The 23,539-nt window shown below is 36.4% G+C and overlaps 1 protein-coding gene across 2 annotated transcripts in view; it reads right to left on the bottom strand.

Moving 5' to 3' along the window:
- Nucleotides 1-5,248: 5,248 nt before the first annotated feature.
- The window catches only part of LUZP2 (leucine zipper protein 2), a 203,816-nt gene continuing 185,525 nt past the window's right edge, over nucleotides 5,249-23,539 (bottom strand). Inside the window, exons 10-12 of one of the 2 annotated variants that reach the window (XM_076343845.1) lie at nucleotides 17,832-17,912; nucleotides 6,550-6,627; nucleotides 5,249-5,862 (exon numbers count right to left, since the gene is read on the bottom strand). In XM_076343845.1, the coding sequence (XP_076199960.1) occupies nucleotides 5,755-5,862; nucleotides 6,550-6,627; nucleotides 17,832-17,912 (267 nt within the window). In that variant the 3' untranslated portion in view covers nucleotides 5,249-5,754. The remainder of the gene's footprint in view (nucleotides 5,863-6,549; nucleotides 6,628-17,831; nucleotides 17,913-23,539) is intronic. The other variant, XM_076343846.1, reaches the window with a different exon arrangement.

Genomic DNA, 23,539 nt, shown 5'->3' with positions numbered 1-23,539 from the left:
GATGGAAAAGTGACGGGCTGAGGACAAGTGCAAAGGCGAAGACAGAGCAGCAGCAGACAGACTTGTTTTCAAACTCTTTCTCATTGTGTCTTATTCAGGGGATACGATCTTCTGTATTTTCTGTATGTTTTGCTAATTTTGGTCAATGGTTTCTTCTGACCGTCTGTGAAGTGTCCTGTATCTGTACGTAATCGGCAGGCTTTCCCCCCCACACCCCCAGCCACTATGTACATTTCTGACAATGATTCCAAATGAACAGTCACTTTTGTTTACTTTCATTTAGTTCAACATAGCTTGGCCACGAGGTACCAATCCATAATTCTAATCTCTTGCAATTAACATTAATTACAGTACGCGAATCTAAACTTGAACTATTAATCACGGTAAAGTACAAAGAGATCACTACATCATTGTAGTAGTACAAGGTCGAACGTGCTGTGGAAAAATAAAATTCTCGTTATCTTTCTTACTTTTCTGAATCAGTGTATAAAGAATTTAGACACTGTTGTTTTACTGTGCAAATCAAGATGAAAGCATTGAAGTAAATCTCTAATACTCTTGTACTTGAAAATAACTTACGGAAATGTAAGGAAAAAATCTTTTCAGAGAACACGGTTAATGACTGTCAGGAAAGTTTTGTTGGTCTGATAATTTACATAAGTGATTTTCTTTAGGTGCGAGTTGTTTCATGGCATTTAGGTGCGAGTTGTTTCATGCCTTCATTAAGGCAAAAAATTATGTACTAAAAATACTACAGTAGAATCAAGTTCGGTTTATAGATCATTAATTTGTATATTCTTGATTCACAGCACATTTAAGAATATTTTGGAAGAACAAGTTAGTGGTCTCTGGGTATGACTGATAATTAAGTTTTTTTTTGTTTTTTTAACTATTCATTTGAATAAATCGATAATTCTTGCATAGCAGTGCATTTTAATATATATTTAATCACAAGAGTGCCAACTGCAGTTGACTGCTTGGTCAACTTTAAAAAGAAACACTAAAAGTAAAATTAAATGGCAGCTACCAAGTAGGATTGCAAATGCAGTCTTTGCTATTTATTTTCACCATGAAATTATTTTCTTTTTTTGTATTTTTAAGTGGAGCAAAAATGGGACTTTTTCTTAGACACCCCTTGTCAACATACATAGAAAAAAGAATGCTCAAAATACATAGGATAGAACACAGACAAATAAAATAGGTATTTCTATTATTAACTGTTTTGAGATTTTTCCAGAAATCCATGCATTTCTGGAGCTTCCCTTTAAGAGATCGAATTTGATTTTTTTTTTTTAACAAGCAAAGAAATAGTCCTAATGTTTCATATGCTTCTATAACATGTTTTAATCTGAGGATCTGACTTAAAATATGAAAGTAAACTATCTTATCCCATATTGATATATTTACAGTATAGAAAGTAGTGTATTATATCATTTGTACTGAAGTACTCACAGAAGTGAGAGTGAGAGAGCTTTCCCAAAGCCACAAGGTCAGGCAGAGACATAGAACTCGGTGTATTTTAAGTTTAATGTTCTAAGACTCAGTGAGAGCATCCTCTGTTCATATTCAAAGTAATTCTTGTTTAATAGAAAAGTCGGTCCTTCTGACCACTTCGTAACACATGCCTCATTGTAATTTCTGTAATTTTTTCATAGCCCATTATTACTGAAAAAAATTACAAACTTCACAGGTTATTGTATAACTGAATGAAAAATGTTGTCTGTATATAAAATTCCATATGAAAGGTCAACGTACCGGATTTCACTATCTTAAGTCTTAAGCAGGGAAGCACCAAGAAATCAAATCTAATGAAGTACATATGTTCACTCTAGCAAAATGATCTACCACGTTCTACTGCAGAAAATGACCCATTTTAAACACAAATAGGCTTAAACATTTCTATAGCTTTTCAGCAAGAAAATGAGAGGACTTTAGTGTTCTATTTTTATATACAGGCATTGCCTTGACCTTTGACATTTTGGTAAAGTGAACACCTCTTAGTTACAAATTTTGTAATGCAAAGTAATATCTGACCATGGATGAAATTTCACTTCAGAATTTTTAATTTATATACACACTCATATAGGTATATTTACATGTAAATTTATGTATATACATATATATAATACGCATGTATGCTTACAAATACATATGCACATAGATACAGATGGATAGAGAAATTAATTCAGAGAAGTCTAGTCTGCAAAAGTAAAATTGAAATGGAAGTTTAAAGTTGGACACGATCTAAAGCCCATCTCATACTCTTACAAAAGAGAGCATGTTTGGCCTGCTCTTAAACTGAAAATCAAATTTCTTTTAACTGCTAAACTTTGGAATATCTAGTAGAAAAGAGTTTTGTCTCCTTATGTGTAATCCTCATTTGCAAAGAGAAGTATACGGTCCATGACCTGGTTGCCAGGCAACTGCACAGAATTACAAAACATTTTCTTAAGATGTGCTGCCCTGTGGTATGATGAGTCTGCGCAGCGAAACAGACCCAGTGACACGATTCTCTCTGAACCCGATCATAAAAGAGTTTTAGAGTGTTCTAGAGAGACCAAGCAAGTGCGACTGTGACTTAAATTGTATAAATTGAAGTTTCTTTACGACCGTGTTCTTTATAACGTTGAGTAACTACAAATCAGAGGAAATAGCAAGGTCTCTTTAGCTTCATCCCAGCGCTGCGATGTGAAACTGCTCCTTCACGGCTGGAATGAAAGAATGGTTATTGATCCACCAAGGGAAAATATACAGATCTTTGCTAGTGACAAGCAATGTTAATGCTTGGAAGCATTATTGTGAGGGGGTTTTCTTCTTTCTTTTCAAAATCCTTGACTTTTACCACACAAACCCTTATACATTCCAATGTCCTCTCTAAAATATTTTTTTCTTTTTTTCCACGTGTAAATTGAAAAGAAGTTTCCTCTCAAACTGAAAAGATGTTAATATGTTTTTGAACTGTAGTTCTCTGAGATACAACCATCAAGGATAGATTTCGCTTTAGATGTGTACCAACCTCTCGATACAAGACTAGAATCTTCAGAAGAGCAATATTTGTTAAGCCGCACCTACAAAAGATATCAGATATACCTACACCATGTACAGATAAAAGATTAATTTATCCATCATTATTTTTCTTAATTCTGTATCATTATGCGGATTATTCTAAAAATAGTAGGTATGAAGATAAGCAGGGATTCTGCCAGTCATCATCTTCAAGTGAAACTTAATCACACTGAAAACGAGTGGCAATCAATGTCCCATCTGAAGGTAGTCAAGTAATCCTCAGACTAGACATAATTGATTTCTGCAGCTTCAATCAAAACAAGAGGATAAACTCTCCCCACCAACATGGCTTTATTCAGTTCTGTCTCACCTGATCTTCACCATCACCTAGGAAAAGGGACATACAAAAGTGAAAGCATACATGCATGCAAACATACACCAGATCACGATCCCATGGCTAGAGGAAAGCCTCTAACAGTAAACCTTTTGGAAACAAAACAAAACAAAAAACAACCTCGCAACACCCCACCCACCCCAATATTTTGTGTTGTTTTTCTGATGGTAAACAGATTTATTACATTATTTATCTGGTTGTGAAATACCAATTAAATAATGCACATTCCCAGAAAGCAGCGGGCTGCTCAACCATTCACCAGTTTCATGTATGTTAAAAAAATAAAAAAGCAAGCTAGATTGTTGCTGACTTATAAGGTACAGGTTTTTCATGTTGTGGCCACCAACCCCAAGCCATCCCTTGACACAGCAATAATAAGCAGTTATAACAATAGTAGATATGCTGTCAGCACTGCTGAATTCTTTAGAAAGGTGAAACAAAAGCCAGGTAGGACAGCTTACCTCATTCCTCTGGGACACGTATGTGAAGATCCATGTCCTTTCTAGACAGATGATTGAAAGTTTCAGTGACCTTTTCAGCCCGTACCTCAGATATTTCAGTTCAGGTGTGTCAAATGCAAAGAAATGCTGGTTTTGACATAACTAGAAATTAGCACCAGCTGTAGATATGACAGGATCACAAGTCTCTTGCTCAATGAAAATTCTGAAATACGGCAAACTCTCTTCAGCCAGGTTTGTTGTGGCTATAACTGAAATGCAGCAAACGTCTGTTATGTGGCTCACATTTGCCTGAGACAAATTCATATTGTATTTGATAGGTACGATTTGATGATGATTGATTTTAGGATCAGATGTGAAAAGCCACATCTCTCTTCTGATTATTTTTGTGGCCAGGATTTCATGTCTTTTGACACTTAACATGGATAATCTTTTCCTTTATAGTAGCGCGACTTTGTTGAGCAGTACTTTGCCATCATTTGGTCAGCTCATGAGTTTCTTTTCTTTTTAAAATTCTTGTAATTTCTCCAGACAGAGAAACCTACCATTCTGCAATATCTACATTTGAGTAGAGGAGCATATACAAGACATCAGGGTGAAATATTATTCACACCAGCAAGGAACAGACAGCTATTGGATGAGACTGTTGAAGGACAGGTAGAATCTTAAAAGCTAAAACTGAAGCAGAGAGCACCACTAAACAAAAGAAAAGATTTGTCTATTTGCTTCTTAAACAGATTTAAAAGCAAAGAAAAGCAAATATAGGTAAACTACTTTCAATCTAGTAAAAGTCGTAATGCGCGGCTGTGTATAGTAAGAGGAAGGTGGGAGTTTACAAGTTACAACTGCTTAAAACACTTCATGCAAGAGGAAAGCATAAAAGCATTGCATCAGGCAATTAAATATTCCTAAGGCACTAGTTCTTGAAAGATTTGCATCTCAACAAGATGAGGCATATGAATTCCTAAATTAGACCAATAATGACATACACACAAAGAAGCAAAATCTTCTCTCTTCCTTCTCCTCCCTTCCTTTCTGCTTTCTTGTCGTAGAGTATGTGACCCATGAGAAACTGGAAGAACCCTAGGAGTCACAGAGTTTACCCCGACCAAAATGCTCCTCTCTGCTGTAGTGCCCAAGGGCCACCTGTAGTGGACAAAGTGGGGTTTTGCCATTTAAAGTATATTTATCCTGTTGAGATCAGCACAAATATAAGGGATGGAACTGACTTCCCATGACTGGCACCCAAACTATCAAATTTTAACTCCTTTCCACCTGCAAAAATTTTTGCTTGAATCCTAAAAGCCATGACTCACTCTATCTCCATCCCTTTAACTCTGCATTTCTGTCAACACTTCAGCGCTCAAAAATGGACTACTTGTGATAGCAGTTAGAAAAAAAACAACCAAGCATCTTTTATTGTTTAAGTAAGCAGATTTGAAATGGTATTACTGAAAGGTAAGTATACACGGACCTCCACTGTTCCGTTTTTACAGTTGTTCTTATGAGTCATATTGTACTTTAACTATGTTTACACAGATATTTTTTCCCCACGTTAACTGCCCCTTAATCTTAACTTGGTTTAAAACCTAATCTGCCATAAAGGTACATGAAATAGAACAGAGAAAATACTTGAGAATGGCTGTAGTATGCAGTTACTGATCAGGTAGAACAATAGTTCAAAAACCGGACTGTATTACAAAGCATTTCTTCAAACATCCACTTTGGATTATTGCTGAAAGGTACTAATTGGTCTATTCTAGACTAATTTACAAACATTCATAAAATAGTGAAAAACGCATGCTTTAGAAACCTGGTACATTTCATGCCTCTGGACTAAAAAGAATATGAAGATGGAAGCAAGTGATGGGCATTTTTAATGTAGATTAGTAGCGCTTAGAGTTTTTTTTCTTTTGTACTAACAGACTCTTCAAATTTTTTCTCATTTCTTTCAGGTGATTTTTTATCTTCGGGTTTACTCCACGGAGGGCTGTGCAACTTCTGCTGAAGGTGAAAAGAGCATCAGTGTAAGCACTGCATACGTGATATGCGCATACATAAGCAAATAAAGTATGTTAAAAATCCATGGCGATAGTGCACACAGAGCTGTATTTCTGTTAAACTGATGTACCAGTGTTAAACTCCTATAACAGAATATGATATTCATCAACTGCGTCTAGAAAAGGATTCTGATCTCTACTAAAGGAAGCATATTTAACAATCTTTGACAGTGCAAAACCATGCAAGTCCGATGCTGCTTTATAATCATGGTGATTTTTATCTTTCTCTCTCTCTTGGTCTATCACACGAAGAGCTCAGGTGTACAACTTGCTTAAGACTTTTCCGTTGGTAACGTGGCTGAATACAGCTTCACATCATTGCAGATACATAATTATTTTGGAAATCTCTCTCTTCTCCTGTTCCCAGTGCTATGGACATTACGTTATCAAATTAAGTCATTTGACTACTAGGATAGTTCAGTTCTTCAAGTATTAAATAGTTTTGCAAATTGTTACCAACCACAAGCCATTTTAAACAGATGAATTGCAGTCAGGTACAGTCAAAGTCTGAACTGAGTAAGCAGTTCCATTTCAAAAGCATTAGCGTAGAATGTGTAAATATACCTCAAGTAATTGCATGCTTTACGAGACCTTTTAATAAAAACCCGACAATTCCTCAGAAACAGAATACCTGAAAGCTTGTCTCTGTTTCTGCTGTCTTCAAACGAGATGTTGAATTATTGCGATTCCCCAAACACGTCTTGCCAACCTGTCAATACAGATGTCAGAGATAACTACTTTGTATTTTTTCCTAAAATATTCATGTTTTTCCTAAAAAAAAGATCACAGGTTTTTTTTTAGCCTAGTTGATGAAATGGAACAAAACAAAGTTATCATAGCTAAGTGAATCCCATACTCCCATCATCCCTGTAATAGTCTAATGTGGCTGTAAATTTCACAACTTAACACTTACCTAGCTTGCTTTTTTCTCATCACAAATAGTGAAGTTTATCCCTATAGTGGTCCCATGGAACATGTAAGTAATTATAATTGTCTGTTATGGGTGAGGAAATAGTAACAGATGAAAACTACATTACAGTTAGGACTTCGCTATTACTATTCCCTTGTCTAAACTGCTAGATCTTTTACGTATAATAATCCCTGAGGGGGGATATGTATAATAATTCCTTGAATGGGGAATTCAGATGACTCTCAAGGTACGGAAAAGCTTGTTACATTCATCGCTGTCATTTTATGCCAGCAATAATGTCATTTTCTTTGCCAATATGCTTTTTAATATGAGGGAAAACAGAGTTGAACAGCATAAATAGAATTAATTACACAGTAGATTTTTGAACCAAAGAGATCTTGTGTTACGAGTCTTAAGTAGAGATTTACCCAGCACTGAAATTTCTGCTGTAATGAAATTAAAGTCCCTTCAGGAGTGGGATTAATGATGCCATACGCGAAGAAATTAAAAGGTGAAATACAGTAAAATATTGATAATCCTTGGTCATTACTTTAAAATTTGTTCACATTGGAATTTCTCTAGTTGTTTTGCTATTGAAACTGATACATTTAAATGGAGTGAAAATAAATGAGGGGTTTTTTTAAGTCATCAAGATTCTTTCCAAGATAACAGCAATTTTGTTTATTTTAAATTTTAACATAACTCTTCCTCTGAAATGTTTCCTGTTTAGCATAAGCCCTTGAAGATTTTTAAAGCTGTCAAGCCTAGGTAGAATATTTTTTACGTCAGACATAATCCAAGATGTTAGTGAAAAAAGGTGAAAAAATCACTAGTATATGGACATGAGCTTTGCGCATAGGAATATGAATGCAAACATGCCTTCAACAAGTAACTCCTACAAGGTTTGCTGGTGTTTCTGCAACTTTTTTTTTTTTTTTAATATATAGTATGGTTGATAACATTGGTCTAGGATACGATAAGCTATTTGTGTCTAGGAAAGCAAATGAATCATGAAAAAAAGAGAAAAAATCTCTAAATTGTATGTTGTGAGACTTTTTTTTGGACAGACTTTCTTAAGAAAATAGAGAGTAAATCTGAATTCACCCTATAGCAGCTTAAATCACGACATGATAAAAATTATCTCACTCAGCAGAGAACACTGAAAATAAATACCCTAACATGCAAAGTAAATATCAAGAAATTTTATAAATATCCTTTCAGCAGCAATGACAGTAGATTGGAGTTAATTAAAAAGTAAGAGATTGACAAGGGGGAAGAAAATTAATTAAGTTTTTGCACTTGAGAAATTCTGACAGTCCTTTGCCTGTAACAAAGTTGATCTATGAACAAGTGTGAATACAAAAATGAAACATGTTATTAAGAAAACTACTTGGAGAGGAGACGGCTGCCTCCCGCCTGAAAGCTTCTAGAGAGATGCGGGTACTGCCAAGGATTTTGTAGTACTTCGGGGGGGTGGGGGGGGCGTTAGTCATGTTTAAGCTACTGAAGTGAGCCTCTGAGATGGTGCATTTGAAGTGACTGATGGTGGGGACTCTTTTTCAAATTTTTCCCACAATACACAATAGCTAATAAAAGTTGGATTAATATTACATTATAGGGAATAATCAGGGTAGTATTGATTAAAAAAGTGCCAAAACTACTGGTAAAGCACCCACTCCTCCCTTTTATGAAAAAAATGAAATAACAACAGGTGGTTTATGTTCTAGATAAAGACTAAAGAGTGAGATGACAAAGAGTAGAAATTTTTAATAAACTTTTAAATACTTCAAAAGCTTAAAAGTGTGGTCCTGGCAGAACTTGTATTTAATATATTTACTAGTGAGCGAGATTAAAAAAATGTTTTCAGCTTAGCCATGTTTAGAAAAATTTGAGGGTTTCAGAGACTTCTCGGTGAGAAGCTTGAGGACAAAAGATGTTGCAGGTCAAAAAAAAGAACAGCATTTCAGGTTGTGTAAGGAAGAGGACAGAAACAACACTAATGAAATATAAGATCAGTTACAAATTTGTAACCTACTCTAACTGTATATACTGAAAAATTTCAGGCAACCTATTTCACCAAGACAATACATAGGAGATAGGAATCCAAAAATATTAATTGAAATTAATAAAAATATAGGTCAACCATTTAAGACATATACAAAAGAAGGAAAAAAAAAAGGTTGCCTTAGAGAAAAAAAAAAGCTAATGATAAAAACAATGGTTTATAAGTGACTAATCTTTCATAACCTTTTCATAGACCAGATAACAAAGGCCATATTGGTAGGAAAACAGAAGTGAAGATTTCATATTTTTTCACTCACAGCTGTTTTCCTTTTTAGTAACACTCCATATGGATCACTGCTGGAGAACGACAGTAGAATAGGACATTCTTCTAAACAAAGCAATCCTTACAGCTTTATGCTGTTAAAGCATAAAGCATTTGTTATTGATTCCTTGCCACAGTGAAACCTTGTATATCATTAACAAATAAATTATGGATCGAACAACGGCAATGACTTTCAATACGCCATCCGTCAACAGCAATTCAATAGCCAGGATTGTAAGCAGTCACTGCGGATGAGCTGTGTAAGTCCACTGGCTCTCGGCCTTAAGTCGGTTCAGTTGCTAAAGCTGGGACAGCTGGGTATAACAGCAGCTCCTGCTGTAACTGGAAACTGGGTTTAACACAACCTAAACTGAATCCCATACGTATACACCCTCATGCATATATACGAACACATGCATATACACACACACACCTGTGTGTATATTTATGTGCTTATATATACATATATACACAGGTGTGTACATGTATGTGCACATATATGTACATATAAACACATAAATATACAAACATACACACACCCCCTTTCCCTCAGCTAAAGACCACCTCAGACAAATGGGGAAATATAAAACCAATGCACTAGAATACCTTTCACAGCCATGAGTGACATACAGACAAAAAAAGCCAAATATTAAACTTTTTTTTTGCTGGTTCCCTCTATGCCAAGTGGTGGACAGATTGTTTTGTTTGCTTTTCTGTGTGAGTCTCTCTTTCTGTCAGATTCACTCCTGTGAGAGGTACACTAATTACAAAAATACAGAACGATAGCTTGACATGGTGGAAACTAGCAAAAAGCAAAAATAATTGCTTTCGGAAAACAAAGGGGTTGAAATGTTGTCTGGGTGTTTTTTCTATTTATGAAGATGAGATTTTAGAAGTGCCTGTGGGAAGAGATACTGGGATTTTGCCACGCTTTGAATCAAGATTTCAGCATATCAGGGATGCGAGGGTGAACTCATACCTATGTGTTTCTCCCACAAGAGTGGGCATTCCTGCTGCCCTGTTTGGAGACATGAGGATGAGGAAGGGGAGAGGAAAGGGAAGATGCCAACTGTGAAAGCCTCTATGCAGGACACTTACATTTCCAGCTCACGCATAAACCCTCTAACGCCACGGAATAGAGCAGAGCACACCCTTACCCCTCGTAACCCACCGTCTTCACTCCTTGCACCACCAGGGAGGAGGAAGCCCAGGACAAAATGATACCCCCCTCAACGTATGCTTGCACAGAGATACATACACATACATACACATACATACACCTGGGCAAAAAGCAGCTTTCCCCATTTCTCTCAGAGAAGATAAATTGCTTTTTTTCCAAAGAATGAACATTTTTTAAAGACATTAGTACTAGAAAAGCTAATAAAATGCTAGGACTATAACAAAAGACTAAAAACATCCAAGTAGCAACAACATCCAGAAGGTCAAAAAAAAAAAGGGGGGGGGGGGGGGGGCAGTAAGTCCCAGAAAAAAATGTCTCAAGTCAGTCCTGTTAGTTTAATGCAACTCCATTGACTCCTCTTGTACCATCATAACAAAGCAGGTTGTAATTTCAAATCTTGTCAGCAATACTTCAAGGATGCTCTGGTTTTCATGCCAAGTGTAACATGACATTTGACAATACGGACTGTTTCCCCAGCTGTTGTGCAGAAAGCTGTATGGAGAGGACTGGGAACATCGCACAGAGGATGAAAGAGTTTTGTCTGCACATAATCTCTATTGGTCACAGGCAAGTTTTAAATCTGTGCTGGCTTCATGGGAGGGCAGGGAACAGGCACTACTGTTCTGTCACCATCTGAACAAGTCCCAGGCAACTCAGCAGGCAATGCAGTCTAATAACTCAACCTCAGTGTAATGATTTAAAGTTTGGAATAAATATGAAATCATTTTTTGCCTGTCCCCTTTCTTAGTGCTTCCAGAGAAGTTCAGCCAGGCTCTTAAGATACATACCAAAAATTAAAAAATAAAAAAAGAAAAATTTCTAATACCCCAGGGAAAATGAAGGCACATGTATCGAGACGATTGCCTTTTATCCCTTAGCTAATGTCTTTCTGGGGATCCAGAAGCATAGTATGTGGCTCTAGGGTCAACATAATAATACAACTTAATAACGTCGGTTATTTTCTTGTTTGTGCCTGAAGTGACAGGTGGATAAAGAATACAAATCAAAAGGCAGAGGACATCGCAGAGGTGGACAAGACTAAATACCTGGGAAGCTATAAAGTAAGAAGATAATTCAATACACATGCTTTGATCTAGCTGAAAAACACTGGGTGACCAAAATCTTACAGCATTTTAAAAAGTGCAAATTATTGTTGGCATGGTGAAAAGATGTCTTATAGCGAACTTTTCATACAAGATTATAAAAAAAATTCAGCACACTGTTTTGCATTTATGAAACTGACAGCAAAAAAGCTGTCAAATTGCAATAATATTGCAATAATAATAATTTCAAATAATAATATTCTCAAATTGCAACTTCATTACCTAAGTTTATTCCCTGCCATTGGCATTTAGAACAAAACGGACAGTTTATCCTTAACTATGTTCTGTGCTTTCTTCTGCCTTCCTTTAAGGAGCCTGAGGTTGGCAGTTTCAAAGGGAGCGGGGATGGTAGATTAACTCCCGGTCTCATTCAGAAGCACAATCCCCATGTTCCCTATATTAATGCACTCCTGCAATTCCAAATATTTCACAAAAAGCCCATGTCATGTACGGGCATTTAAAACACAATGCAAGCTAAGTGGACTTTTACACTAAATTCTCAATTCTCCAATTTCTTGTTATACTTCAAAATTATGTTTTGCAGATTCAATTAGTATTTGATCTATGCATTGGCTACAAACGATGCTTACCTCACCAGGTTGGAAGGCGCATTCGGACTATTTATTTGTTTTTCTCACCCAGCAAAGCTTAACATTCATTAAAGCTTTAACTGCAACCGTCACATTTATAGGCTCATCAAAGATAAAGAGGGATTCTGCTACAGATATTTTCTTCAGTTCCTAAAGACTTCTCCATCAAGTACATTTTGTCCTAGCTTCATTAGCATGTGCCCACACCAGCAACCCCCTTTTTCTAGATTCAGGAAGCAAACCTTCAATACTTATAATCACAGCCATTATTTATCCAAGTACATGGTTATTAAGTAAATGATGACTAGTCCTTGAAGTAATTTTATGACTCAGAGCAGTGAAACAAGACAGGAAGATGGATTTCTCTGAAGCTGAGAGTCCTGCCTTCTCTCTTTTTTCCCCTTCCCTAATATTTCCTTATTTCGATAAAAACTATAAATAATGTGTTGTATCTAACCATTAGTGACAGATCCCAGAATTTCACCCATGAATGAATTAATTTTACAGAATAATCTCTGTATTTTATGTGTGGAAGCATTCTTTACCTTGCCATTAAGTTGCTCTCACTGATATTTCCAGTATGTCTGTCAGGCATTTTGTAATTATGGGCATAAGACAAGCATTACATTCATTAAATTACATATGCTGTATTTTTATCATAAAACATCAAGAAGGATCTAATGTTTGAACACTCAACTTTAAAAGCTCTAACAACACACAGCAGTCAGAATTCCAAGTAGTGAAAGCTAAACCTTTCCCAAGGAAAAGACTTCAGGAAAAAGAAATTCTGGAAACTTTTATTCAGGTGTGTTTGATAGTTGGCCATGCCATTTCACTGTTTTCACTGTTATTAACTCCTTTCAAATTACATAGTTTCTTCTTAACATCTCCTTAAAATTTAGTTTGGCCAACATTCACAATTTTTATGACTAAACACAACAGAAGTCTTATTATTATTTTCTTTTACATGGTAGAGGAACAGTTAGACCAAATTTACTGACGTTGAATGCTTGTTACTTACTCTACATAAACTTTAAGAAATACATTAACAATCTATTTGTGTTAGTAAAATAAAATTTTCATAGAACAAGTGCATTTTGCCTTAAGCAATACATTTTGTATATACAAGAGGAAAAAAAATATCTAGAACAGTGAGAAATTTAACAAGACAGGAAAATTGAGGTGGGGCATGTGTCTTGAAATACTGTGCCGCCTTTATCAGTTTAGCATGCAGTTTGATTAACAAAGTATCTTTGTGTGAAACTCTGGTTATAAAATATGCAGCTTGATCAGTAAAGTACGCAAAATTTCAGAAGTTACGGTGTTCAGTTCACCTAGTGAATTATACAGCAGAGCTGGAGACGTTCACAGCTGGATGTATAAATTGCAAAGGTGGGTCAGCCAAGTATGCATCTTCATTTAAAAAGAATTTTCAAAAAGCCAGTTAAAATTCAGCACGTCCCTTCACTATCAAACTATGCAATTTGATCTGCAAACCGCTGAACAATGTAACTAGAAGGGTATTCCACTGCATCAACACAGCAAAGAAGAACTGGCTTTATTGCTCGAATAATCATCCAACATATCACAAGTGGACAGGAAATCAAGAAGTTTAAATCAGTGCTATTATATCCAGCTTTTAAATTAGAAACTACTTCAGCTGCTGCTGAAGGGTATCATACAGACTTAGTAGACCAAACATTGCAGCTTCAGCATTCCTTCGCATCACTACAGACCTGCTTTTGGCTTCAATGGGCACTAAAGCAGATATGCAGGATGTTTGTAGAGTACGATGGAGGAGAAAGTACTGAGCTAGTTCTGAAGAAACTAAGCCAGGTACGGGAGAAAAGGATGGTATGGTTAGGTCAACTGACAAACCAGGTATCGTAGTCATCATCAGCCAAGTTAGGTCCACAGTTTATTCAAGGACATGTTTTATCAGATTTGCTCATGAATTTATTACAGATCTGTATTTCAATCTCCTTTGACCCTCATTGTTTAGAAGAAAGGTACGGAGCAAGATGTATGTGAAGTGTGCATATATGTTCTCGTAAGACACCTCTGCAGTTTTTCATATCCTTCTCCTATTTTAGAGCACAGTGTACTGAGTAGATGGTTAAACTAAGATGATGTCACTTCTTATGACCTTCATAGTCCTCATTCAGGGAACAGAATTACTGAATTCGCTTTAAGAATTTTATCAGGTTGAAATTTTTTTATAATGATGATTTCTTTTTTTCTCTCATTACTCCCTTGGGAAAGCAATGGGAGAGTACAATGTGATCAAAGCTCTGCAACTGAAACTGACAGAGGAAAATGAAGCAAAATGCTGTGGTTGCTTAGAAACATGTACAAATTTTGCTCCAATACTCAGTGTCCTTTGTCACTGAATGATTAATGAACACGTGGTGTTTGTTTACTGCAGGAAATTAAGGCAGTAAATAAAAGCACTATCACTTTTATTTATCAGAGAAGACTCTACAAGGACAAAGAGCAAGAAATCGAAGATGAGAATTGGAATTCTTCCTTGCCTCTAAAAAAAAAAAATATATATCTGTTAACATAAGATATAAAAAATAATAATAAAAGGTGGGAAAAGGTTGCTAGCCCAATGTCATCATCTGCACTGTTATCACGTCCCATGCAGTCCATGTTCAAATGGACAGTGCATGTAAGAGAGAAAAAGTTGCAACTTAAACAACAACCAAGAAAATTACTTTACTCATCACTGTGAGCAACCCACAGGACAAAAAGTGGTCAAGGTAGGTCCTTCGACTTGTTAAATAGTTGGAACAGTTTGTGAAAAATATATTTTAATGCTTTAGTTCTCTTTGAAAATTTTACTGCCTTTCTATAATCAATCCTCGAGTTTACAAGACGACCTTCCCATTTTCATAATTGAAGTTTGTGTGGTATTTGAAGTGAAATCAGGGGATTCTGACAAACTAGGATGTTTTATTCTCCCATGACGGGCTCCAAATGAACCATTGTCAAAAACTCAAGTGTGGGATCCTGCGGGTGCGGACGGATTTCTCATAAAACTTCACGGGTCAGTGTGGGGGTGGTAGCACAGAAAGGGAGAAAAGTCTCTGAGAAAAGAATTATTTAATGCCCCTCTGGCAAGAAAACCCAGTACTTTGAGTGCAGCCACAATTTGTATTTCCCTAAAATATTATCTATGTTGTGTACTACCTGAGCTGTATCCGTCGATCTACCCTTTCACTTTTAGGCCCAGACTGTTGCAGTTTGTCCTGCCTGGCAGAGGCCACGCTGCTGCACTATGCAGGTTGCTGCTCTTCAAAATAGCTCCTGGCTGCGTATCGCTTTACAGCTGTCTGCACAAAGAACTAGCTCCTGGAATTCTCTTTGAATCATACCAATCAACTGTTTTTAACAAAAAGCAAACCGAACAATTTTTATTTCCAGTGGAACATGGAAATAAATAAAAAAAATATATACCTTAAAAGTCCCACTTAATATAAAGAGAACATGTCTTCCTGTATCTGTAAGTTTTTAAATTACACTGGAGATTCTGTTTCTGACGGGGATAAATACCACACTGTTTATGGCTTCCTTGCTTGGAGATGTGGCTCTCCTCACAATCTTTTTGTAACTTGGCTCTCAAAGCCATTCCTTCAACAGACACTGCAAGCACAGCACAGGGAAATCTTTGTCTATTAGTGTGAATCCTAGATTGATTTTTTAAAATGTGAACAGAACGGAACTATGAATATTACATAATACCCATTTTTCAGTTGGAAGATGAATTTATAGCAGCAACATGTTTAAAAATAAGAGTGATAAAACTATCGCCTGCTTAATTTTCCAATAAAGAACATTCTCTAGCAAGGCACAGTGAATTTGAATACCCCTATGGTATGTTTTCTCTAATTTTACTACTTTTTCCTCCATACAGGAGGTTTTGTCAAATACAGACTTAACAAACCTTAAAGTTTTAAAATTTAAAGGAAATGCGAGTCTCACAGAATATAGAATTGGTCTTAAAATATTATAATTGAGATTAAATGATATAAAACTTAATCCTATTACTCAAATTTAGGTATATAGCCTAATTTCTTTTTCTTTGAATTAGAATGCTACTTAGACAAAGGCAGGGAGTAGGGTTAGATTTTAATTTAACTTGAATCATGAAAAATAGTTTGACTCCTCAAGACTTCTAACTCCAGTTGTAGTCATCTTCTGCCTTCTCAGACAAATTTTTCATACCAAGCAGCATACCATGCTGACTAAATGGCTAAAATACTAGTGGCTAGAAGCACAAAAAGCCACCCCCCCTCCCAATCAAACTAACTGAATCCTTGATTTTATGGAAAAGTGCACCTTTTAGGTGTCTTTCATTGCATTACTTGATACAGAAATTAAACACTCTCTTGATTTGCGAAATGCATTAACAACTTTTTTTTCCTCTCTGCTTTAGTGTATTCACTTCTGTAAAAAATAGCTGCTTGAACCTCTTTCCACAAATATTCAGCCTAAATAAATTCAGCCTCTACCTAAAATAACCTATATTCCATCAAACTTTCCATAACTTTCCCAGGTGGTAACCACCCTCTAGTCATAATCTAAATAGAGTTCACCCTGACTTCAGAATTTTACATCTTATTCTTTCTTCTCCTTCAATTTTTAGTAATAAGAAATTAAGTTTCCTTCCTCTTTAGACATTAAGAAAGGTGCAACAGCAAATTATGCACTCTTCCCCTGGACACACAATTTCTCCTTGTCTCTGCCCCCCTCTAGAGGATGCGGCAGAGGGGAAGTCACTTATAATTGAATAAACTTGTGACATATTTGTAATAAATGGATAATATATACAGCTTTTTATAATTTGTTGGACACTGAATTATCTAAGATTTGTCTTCCAAACTTTTCTTCACATTGCTACACATTGCTCTGATCTCTACCAGCAAGCTACCCAGTTACCTCCACAGGAGTTTGTTATATTTGGAGGTAGGTAATGTGTTCAGTAGTGCATTCAAGAGCCATTCTGACAGGCTTTTTCCTGCTGTCTTCTATATTTCACCTGCAAATTAGTCAAGGTAGTACTATACTTTTTGGACTATTGAGCAGACAATACACTTTCTCAGCACATTTTCTCTCTCTCATTCTTTCCGGGTTTTCCTGTTTTATTTGTATTGTTATAATTGCAGCCATAATACATGCATTTGGGATTTCTGTTAACAGCTCCCACCGTGCCATCTGAATGAGAGTTTTGCCTCAGTAAAAAAAAAGCAGATTTAGCTTTCTGTCAGACGTGTCATAAGAAAAACACAGCTTGTGGCTTTCCTAGACTGGCAGTGGACGAGATTACACACTTTCAACTATTACACTGTCACCTCTTACAGCTCCCCAAAGGTTTTGTTTTATCAAATGAAGCATCTGTGACAGCTGTGCCTGATTATTAGTGGAAACCTCATGTAAACAAGGTTCTGCACGTCGCTGTAATGCAGCAGCTCTTCAACCAGGAACAAGCCAATTCTTGAAATGGTTAAACATCAAATCATATCTTTTCCACTGCTCTTCTTCCCACAACAGCTCTACAAGTTCCATTAAGTAGTCTTTAAAAGAAACTCAGAGAGTATACCTGCATAGTTTGACAGCAAAAAGCATTTGCTCCTCAGCACTTTAATGCAGAATATAGCTGGCTTGTAAAATATATGTGCCAGCTTGACTAGGAAAAGTAAGTCACATCGATAATCACCTACAGCATTAGTGTTTTCATACAGCCTAGATTAGACCCTGATTTCTAGGTGAGCTGAGCTTACATCTAGGTGAGCTAAGCTTACATCTTGAGAACCGCACTCCTGGATGCTCTGATTTTCTTCCTTTCTTGAGGCCACGTGAAGATTCTCTGCTGAGGCATTTCGCTGGACATGGGAAATAAAAAAATAAAATAAAATAAACAGTTAATATAGATAAAATTTCAGAAAAGTCACATTTGAAAAATCAGGATACTGAAAAGAAACCAAGAGGTCAGATATTGCAAACTGTTAACTACTTTATACACTGTATTTTCAGCAAATTTTGTAAAGGGAATGTTTTAATAGCCTTTCTCATTAAAGCACTCCCCTGTAAAGGATTGCTTCCTTATAAGTAATCAAGACTTTCTACCTGAAAAGCGACCACACAAAAGTGACTTGATGGTATATTTTGTATGTTAAGCAAAATCAAATGAAGTACAAATTAAACTACATTTTCTTTTGTGCAAACATTTGGATGGGGGGGGTAAAGGAGGGGAAAAAAGCATTTTCAAAACTCATATTTCTCTGACTCTTGTGGATTCTGGGAAAGACTCAGGCCCCAAGTTGAAGCTGTCTATGAACTGCTTCAGCTTACTTCAGCTGTCTACAGTCTCTCCCTGCTGGGACCTCACATCAGTGCGAGCTGGCAAAATGTGTTCCATTTCATGCCTTTCACTTACCTCTTTACACTCAAAATGGATTGCTACATGGGGCAGTTACTCTACAATCCAGGCTATTGCTTTACATAAGCGGTGAATTTCCTTCCACTGAAATATTGGCCATTTTAGGCATGTTTTTCCATATTGCTTGCAACCTCTAAGATTCAAAGGGACATGACCAGGAAGAATATGCACTGCATTTCTTAGAGAGAACTTGCACTGTATTTATACCTCAGTATTTTTTAATTTAGCTTGATAACTTCACAATTTTGTGGCCTAACATGACAAGGAATTATTTCAAAAAGAAATGATCCATAAAATCTGGAAAATGTATTACTAAATTAACTGGATATCCTGATACATGTATCATTGCCTGTACACCACAACTATATGCTCTACTGAGACATAAAATAACTAAAACAGCTGGATGCACCATAATTTGCTGATAGTCATGAGATGATCGTTATGACCACCTTGTTATTCTTAGTTCTGCAGAACTATTTGTTCAAAAAGCATTCATTTTCCAATGTCTAATTCAAATTCCACTGAAATTCATGGAAGGAATGTAAATTACGTAAGATTTATAAGTGTTTCCAAAATATACCTTTGCAAACAAAACAAAACCAAACCCACCAAAAACAAAAAACCAAACCAAATCAGAATGTAATGAATTAGTCTTACTCTGATACAATATATTCCCAGAAAATAATCAAATTTTAAAAATAGCATTGATGAGCCCCTCTTTTTGTTATAAGTTTCAGATCACGAAGAGTTTGTAACTGTCCTTAGGGATTTGGCTTCCATCAAATTGACTGCAAGACATCTTGAAACTCTTCAGGGGAATGGGGACAGGGAACAAATCAAACTAATTTCTCTGCAAAGAAATGTTAGAACTCCAGGCACCAGTTCTGAAAGCTTGAAGCATCCTTTCCTCATGTCACTTATACTGCATTGAATTACTAACAAGTATAAAGTTTTCAAAAATGATGGAGAACAGGAGAAAACAAACCTGGCTGGCTACTATTTGCAATATAGTCTCTGTTTAACAGCTCTTCAGTGAGGAATTGTTAGTTTTATAGAGCAATTGACTACTACAAAAACTGATGAGGAGGTGAACAGATTAAAAAGATCAATATAAATAATAGTTTTGTTAAATAATGTATCTCATTTCATACCTGTATTGAGTGATTTGCCTGTTTGGACTGAAAGAATTATTACAGTTCTGCAAACTTAAATTTCTTCCCATTGAATAAGAGAGGCATATGTACAGTGAATGACAGTACATACATTCACCTGATTTCTTGATTACTTGAACCAGTAAACCCACATGGGATGCCAGGAAAATCAGCCAGCCTGAAGCCTTATTAACTCAGGAGGATAAATGTCTCTGCATAGTGCCACAAGTTTCAGAATTTGATTCCTGCTTAAGGTTGTACCTCAGCAAGTTATACATGCAGCATATACACCCAATTTCTCAGCATGTTGTACTCATTTCTACACAACAAGGGGAAGTTTGGGATATTTAGTTGAGGCTGTCGTCAAGAAAAGACTTTCCCAGTGTCACATTTTCAAATGCTTACAGCATTTCCTACCTCTAGGAAAATGGAAAACAGGAAAATTTCCAATTCTCATCCTCTTTAATATTCAAAATAGTCAAGTGCAATATTATATCCTAGAAGTCTTCCCCTTTTTTATCTCCCAAAACAAAATATAACATTTTTCAAGCTGCTTCAGTTTTCATATGATTGCCTTAACTAGTAGAACCAGATTCTGCAGCAGCCTTTAAGAATCACTTGCCACAGCTGCACTGCTCAGACGCCGGCCAAGCTAGGGAGCAGCGACGGGTCTGCTTCGTTCCCTGTCTGGTTTTTAATTGAAAAACATCGCATCGCTTCCGCTATTGCACAACCATCATCTCCAATTATTTTCGTATTGTTACCCTAAGCCGATGCTGATCTGCATGTCTTGAGTTCTAGTTTAAAACCCCACCACGCTTCCTCCAGCGGCCAGAGGACAGCAGAACAGAGGGCAAGATGTCTTGCCAGGCCCTGGCTGGGTGCTGTAGATTTGAGTTCTGTCCTTATGGCCAGAACGCCACAGGGCTTTCTTGCATCTTATGTAGGTACTTTAATCTATGATATTTTGAGACTAAGACTGACTTCTTACATGAAAAAAAAATCAAAATAAAAATTAGTGTTTTTGAAGGCTTATCTGTTTGTTGAGGATGTGGGAGTCTTTGAGGTAGACTTTGCAAACAAGACCCTTTGTTATTAAAAATAATATCTCCTAATAAAAAAATGAGTATGTTATTATTTGAATGAAGCCTATTTACTAGACTGACAGCTTACCTAACAAAAACGCTATCAAGAATTCCAGAGTGAAATGGTTTGGAAACAGTTTTTGAACTCCTTCCCAATTTGCTTAAAGCTTTCTGAACCTTCCTCAAAGCTTTTCAATACAGGATTTCACATGTGAACATTTTTTTCAAGGATCATCAACCCTTTTATCTTTTTTCTTTGAAATAATTTAGAAATTACAGCATCTTCTTGGTGAGACCTTACAAGCTTGACTAAAACCCAAGCTTTGCATTTCAGATAGTTGAAATAAGCAAAATTGTCTGCAACGCACTTAACATAGATACTTGCAGATGAAACTAGACTCCACTGGTGTGCATTTTGCTTGCAGCAAAACTTCCAGAATACTTATGACAGAAGCAAGCCAAATTCATTATTTCTTTGAGTTCTCTTCCAAAGTCTGCACTGGAATAAATGACAAGAGCCCGATTCTGCTTCATGCCTTTGAAATTTCCTTCAGTTATGCTTTATATATTTTTCATTGCTAAGATCATACAAATTTTCTTCACAAAGCGTGCCTTGTTATTATAGTATCCTCATCTTAACTGCTAAATAAAACTGCAAAGCTAGGTCAACTGAATTCCTTCTTTCATAACATATTTTGACTTTGATATGTAGTTCAATTCTTTCCTATATTAGAAATAGTCTTATCAGATCTTTCTTCTTCTCTGATGGCTTTTTGGCATGACTGCACAACTCTTACTCTCTCTTGTCAGAGTTTGTTCATGTGAGATGCCAGAGTGCTATTGACAGGACCGCTTGCCAGATGACCTGCCAACACAAACATGGGTTCCATCAACACATTTATTTCCATTACTTAGACTCTCACAGATTACTCTTTTCTGCGCTAAGGGTTTCTAGTGATTTTCAATTTCCATGTTAAAACAATATTTAAGGTTACTCATACCAACCTAACAAGAAGATTGCACGGCATTTTGAATGTAAGCAGACTAAGCAGTTTCTGGCAGAGTGCAAGTTCATAATACCCAAGGACCAAAAAAAAAAAAAACCCAGTTCTAGGACAGCCATAATGATTTTTCTCTAATGATGGGCAATGTCCTGATATGCATATTCATAGCCTCTTTTGATAAACTTTAAGTGCAGAAATCATTAGAGTTTGCCCAGAAACATTTTTTGCTACTGAAGGCTTCACTGGCCCAATCTACAAACATTCAAAAACTACCTACAGCAAAAACTTGCTAGCCTGACTTTGGCATGCCTGCTGCGCCTGGCTGCACTTCGTGACATCCGTCTGGCACGCTGAGTGAGGCCAATCTCAGGTTGGGGGTTGCTTCTATTCATCTACCTCCAGTGAGGTTACTAAACAGATGGTCTGCAAAGGGGCTACAAATACGAAACAACCAAGGCCTGAGTCGTCCCCGCTTCTCAGCGCGCTCAAACAGTTTGTATTCTTCTAGGAGATGTCTTATTCCTTTAGGATGGAAAAGGCTTATTGTCATGTCTAGGAAATCCAAAATTGCTCAAGGATTTGTAGCACTTACTGTGAAAAACTAGAGCAGTTTTGTATGTAGCAGGTGGATGAAGTTGTCAGAGCTTTTCTGGGCAAGGTGCATAGTGCAGGATCCAGAAATATCTCCTTTCCAGTCAGTTCTCTCTGACTGCTCCTGGAAACCAGGGAATTTGTCTGGATATCACACGCGCACACAGGCCAACTGCCACATAATGCCTCACATATTTATTTCAGTCAAGAAAAAGGTGTCAATCCTGTCACCTTTTCCTTCCCCCCTCTTTTTTGAGTAGCACCGTTTGCAATCACAGAAGTTCACAGTTGCTTTTTGGATTGTATGATAGACTTTTGACTCACTCACCTAGCCCTACAAATTTCAGACATTTTAAAGTAACTGAGTATCTATTACATCTTTCCACAACAGAAATCACAGATAAATATGTATTAATATTTATGTATAAAGGAAATCATTGTATTGCATTTCATTATATCCTGACTTACAGTTTAACTCACATGCAGAAATAAATGAGAAGTCCAATTCTAATAACAGTAATTACGCTATATATTTCTATGACAGTGATGGTCATTGTATACATATATACATATATTTGTGTATACAGTAGAGATAACTAGCTTTTCTCTACCGCACAATCAATATTATTCAACAATAAGTGGGAGAGGCATTGCTCAGTTTTCATTTCTATTTAATGCACATCTACAGAGTTACATTCATATAGGGCAATTCTTCTCAAAGGACTGCAAATCCTACAATGTACCAAATCTTTAAACTTCTACATACTGTTTCTTAAGTAAACAGAATTACCCTTGATTTTTTTTTTTTTATTTGCACTATATTCAAATATCTTTAAGGTGGAAAATAGCTTCTTACTGGTATACATTATGCCAACATTGAGCATCGAGCACAACAATCAGAAGTTTTGCAAGGAATCTAGGAAAACCTCACTCCCATTAAAAGTGAAAATTGTTAGGACATCTTTAACATGGATACCAAAAGATTACATTTTCTTTTCTTCACATTTCACATGCATTTGTGTTGGTTGTAATGGAATTTCTCCCAGATGAACATTCACAATCACCTCAAATGGCTGAACATCCATCACAGGGAAAGGACTTGTTCTTTCAAATAGATCATTTGGGATGATAGATGACACATTTAGATGTTAGTTTCCTGAATCTTCCTTTTCATAACATTACTATGAGTGCAGAACTTTCCCTCACACATGCAGCCGCCTCCCAGCAGTATATTATGTT

Source organism: Aptenodytes patagonicus, chromosome 7 (genome assembly GCF_965638725.1).
Source record: "Aptenodytes patagonicus chromosome 7, bAptPat1.pri.cur, whole genome shotgun sequence".
NCBI lineage: Eukaryota > Metazoa > Chordata > Aves > Sphenisciformes > Spheniscidae > Aptenodytes > Aptenodytes patagonicus.
This window is presented reverse-complemented; position numbering and strand designations above follow the sequence as displayed.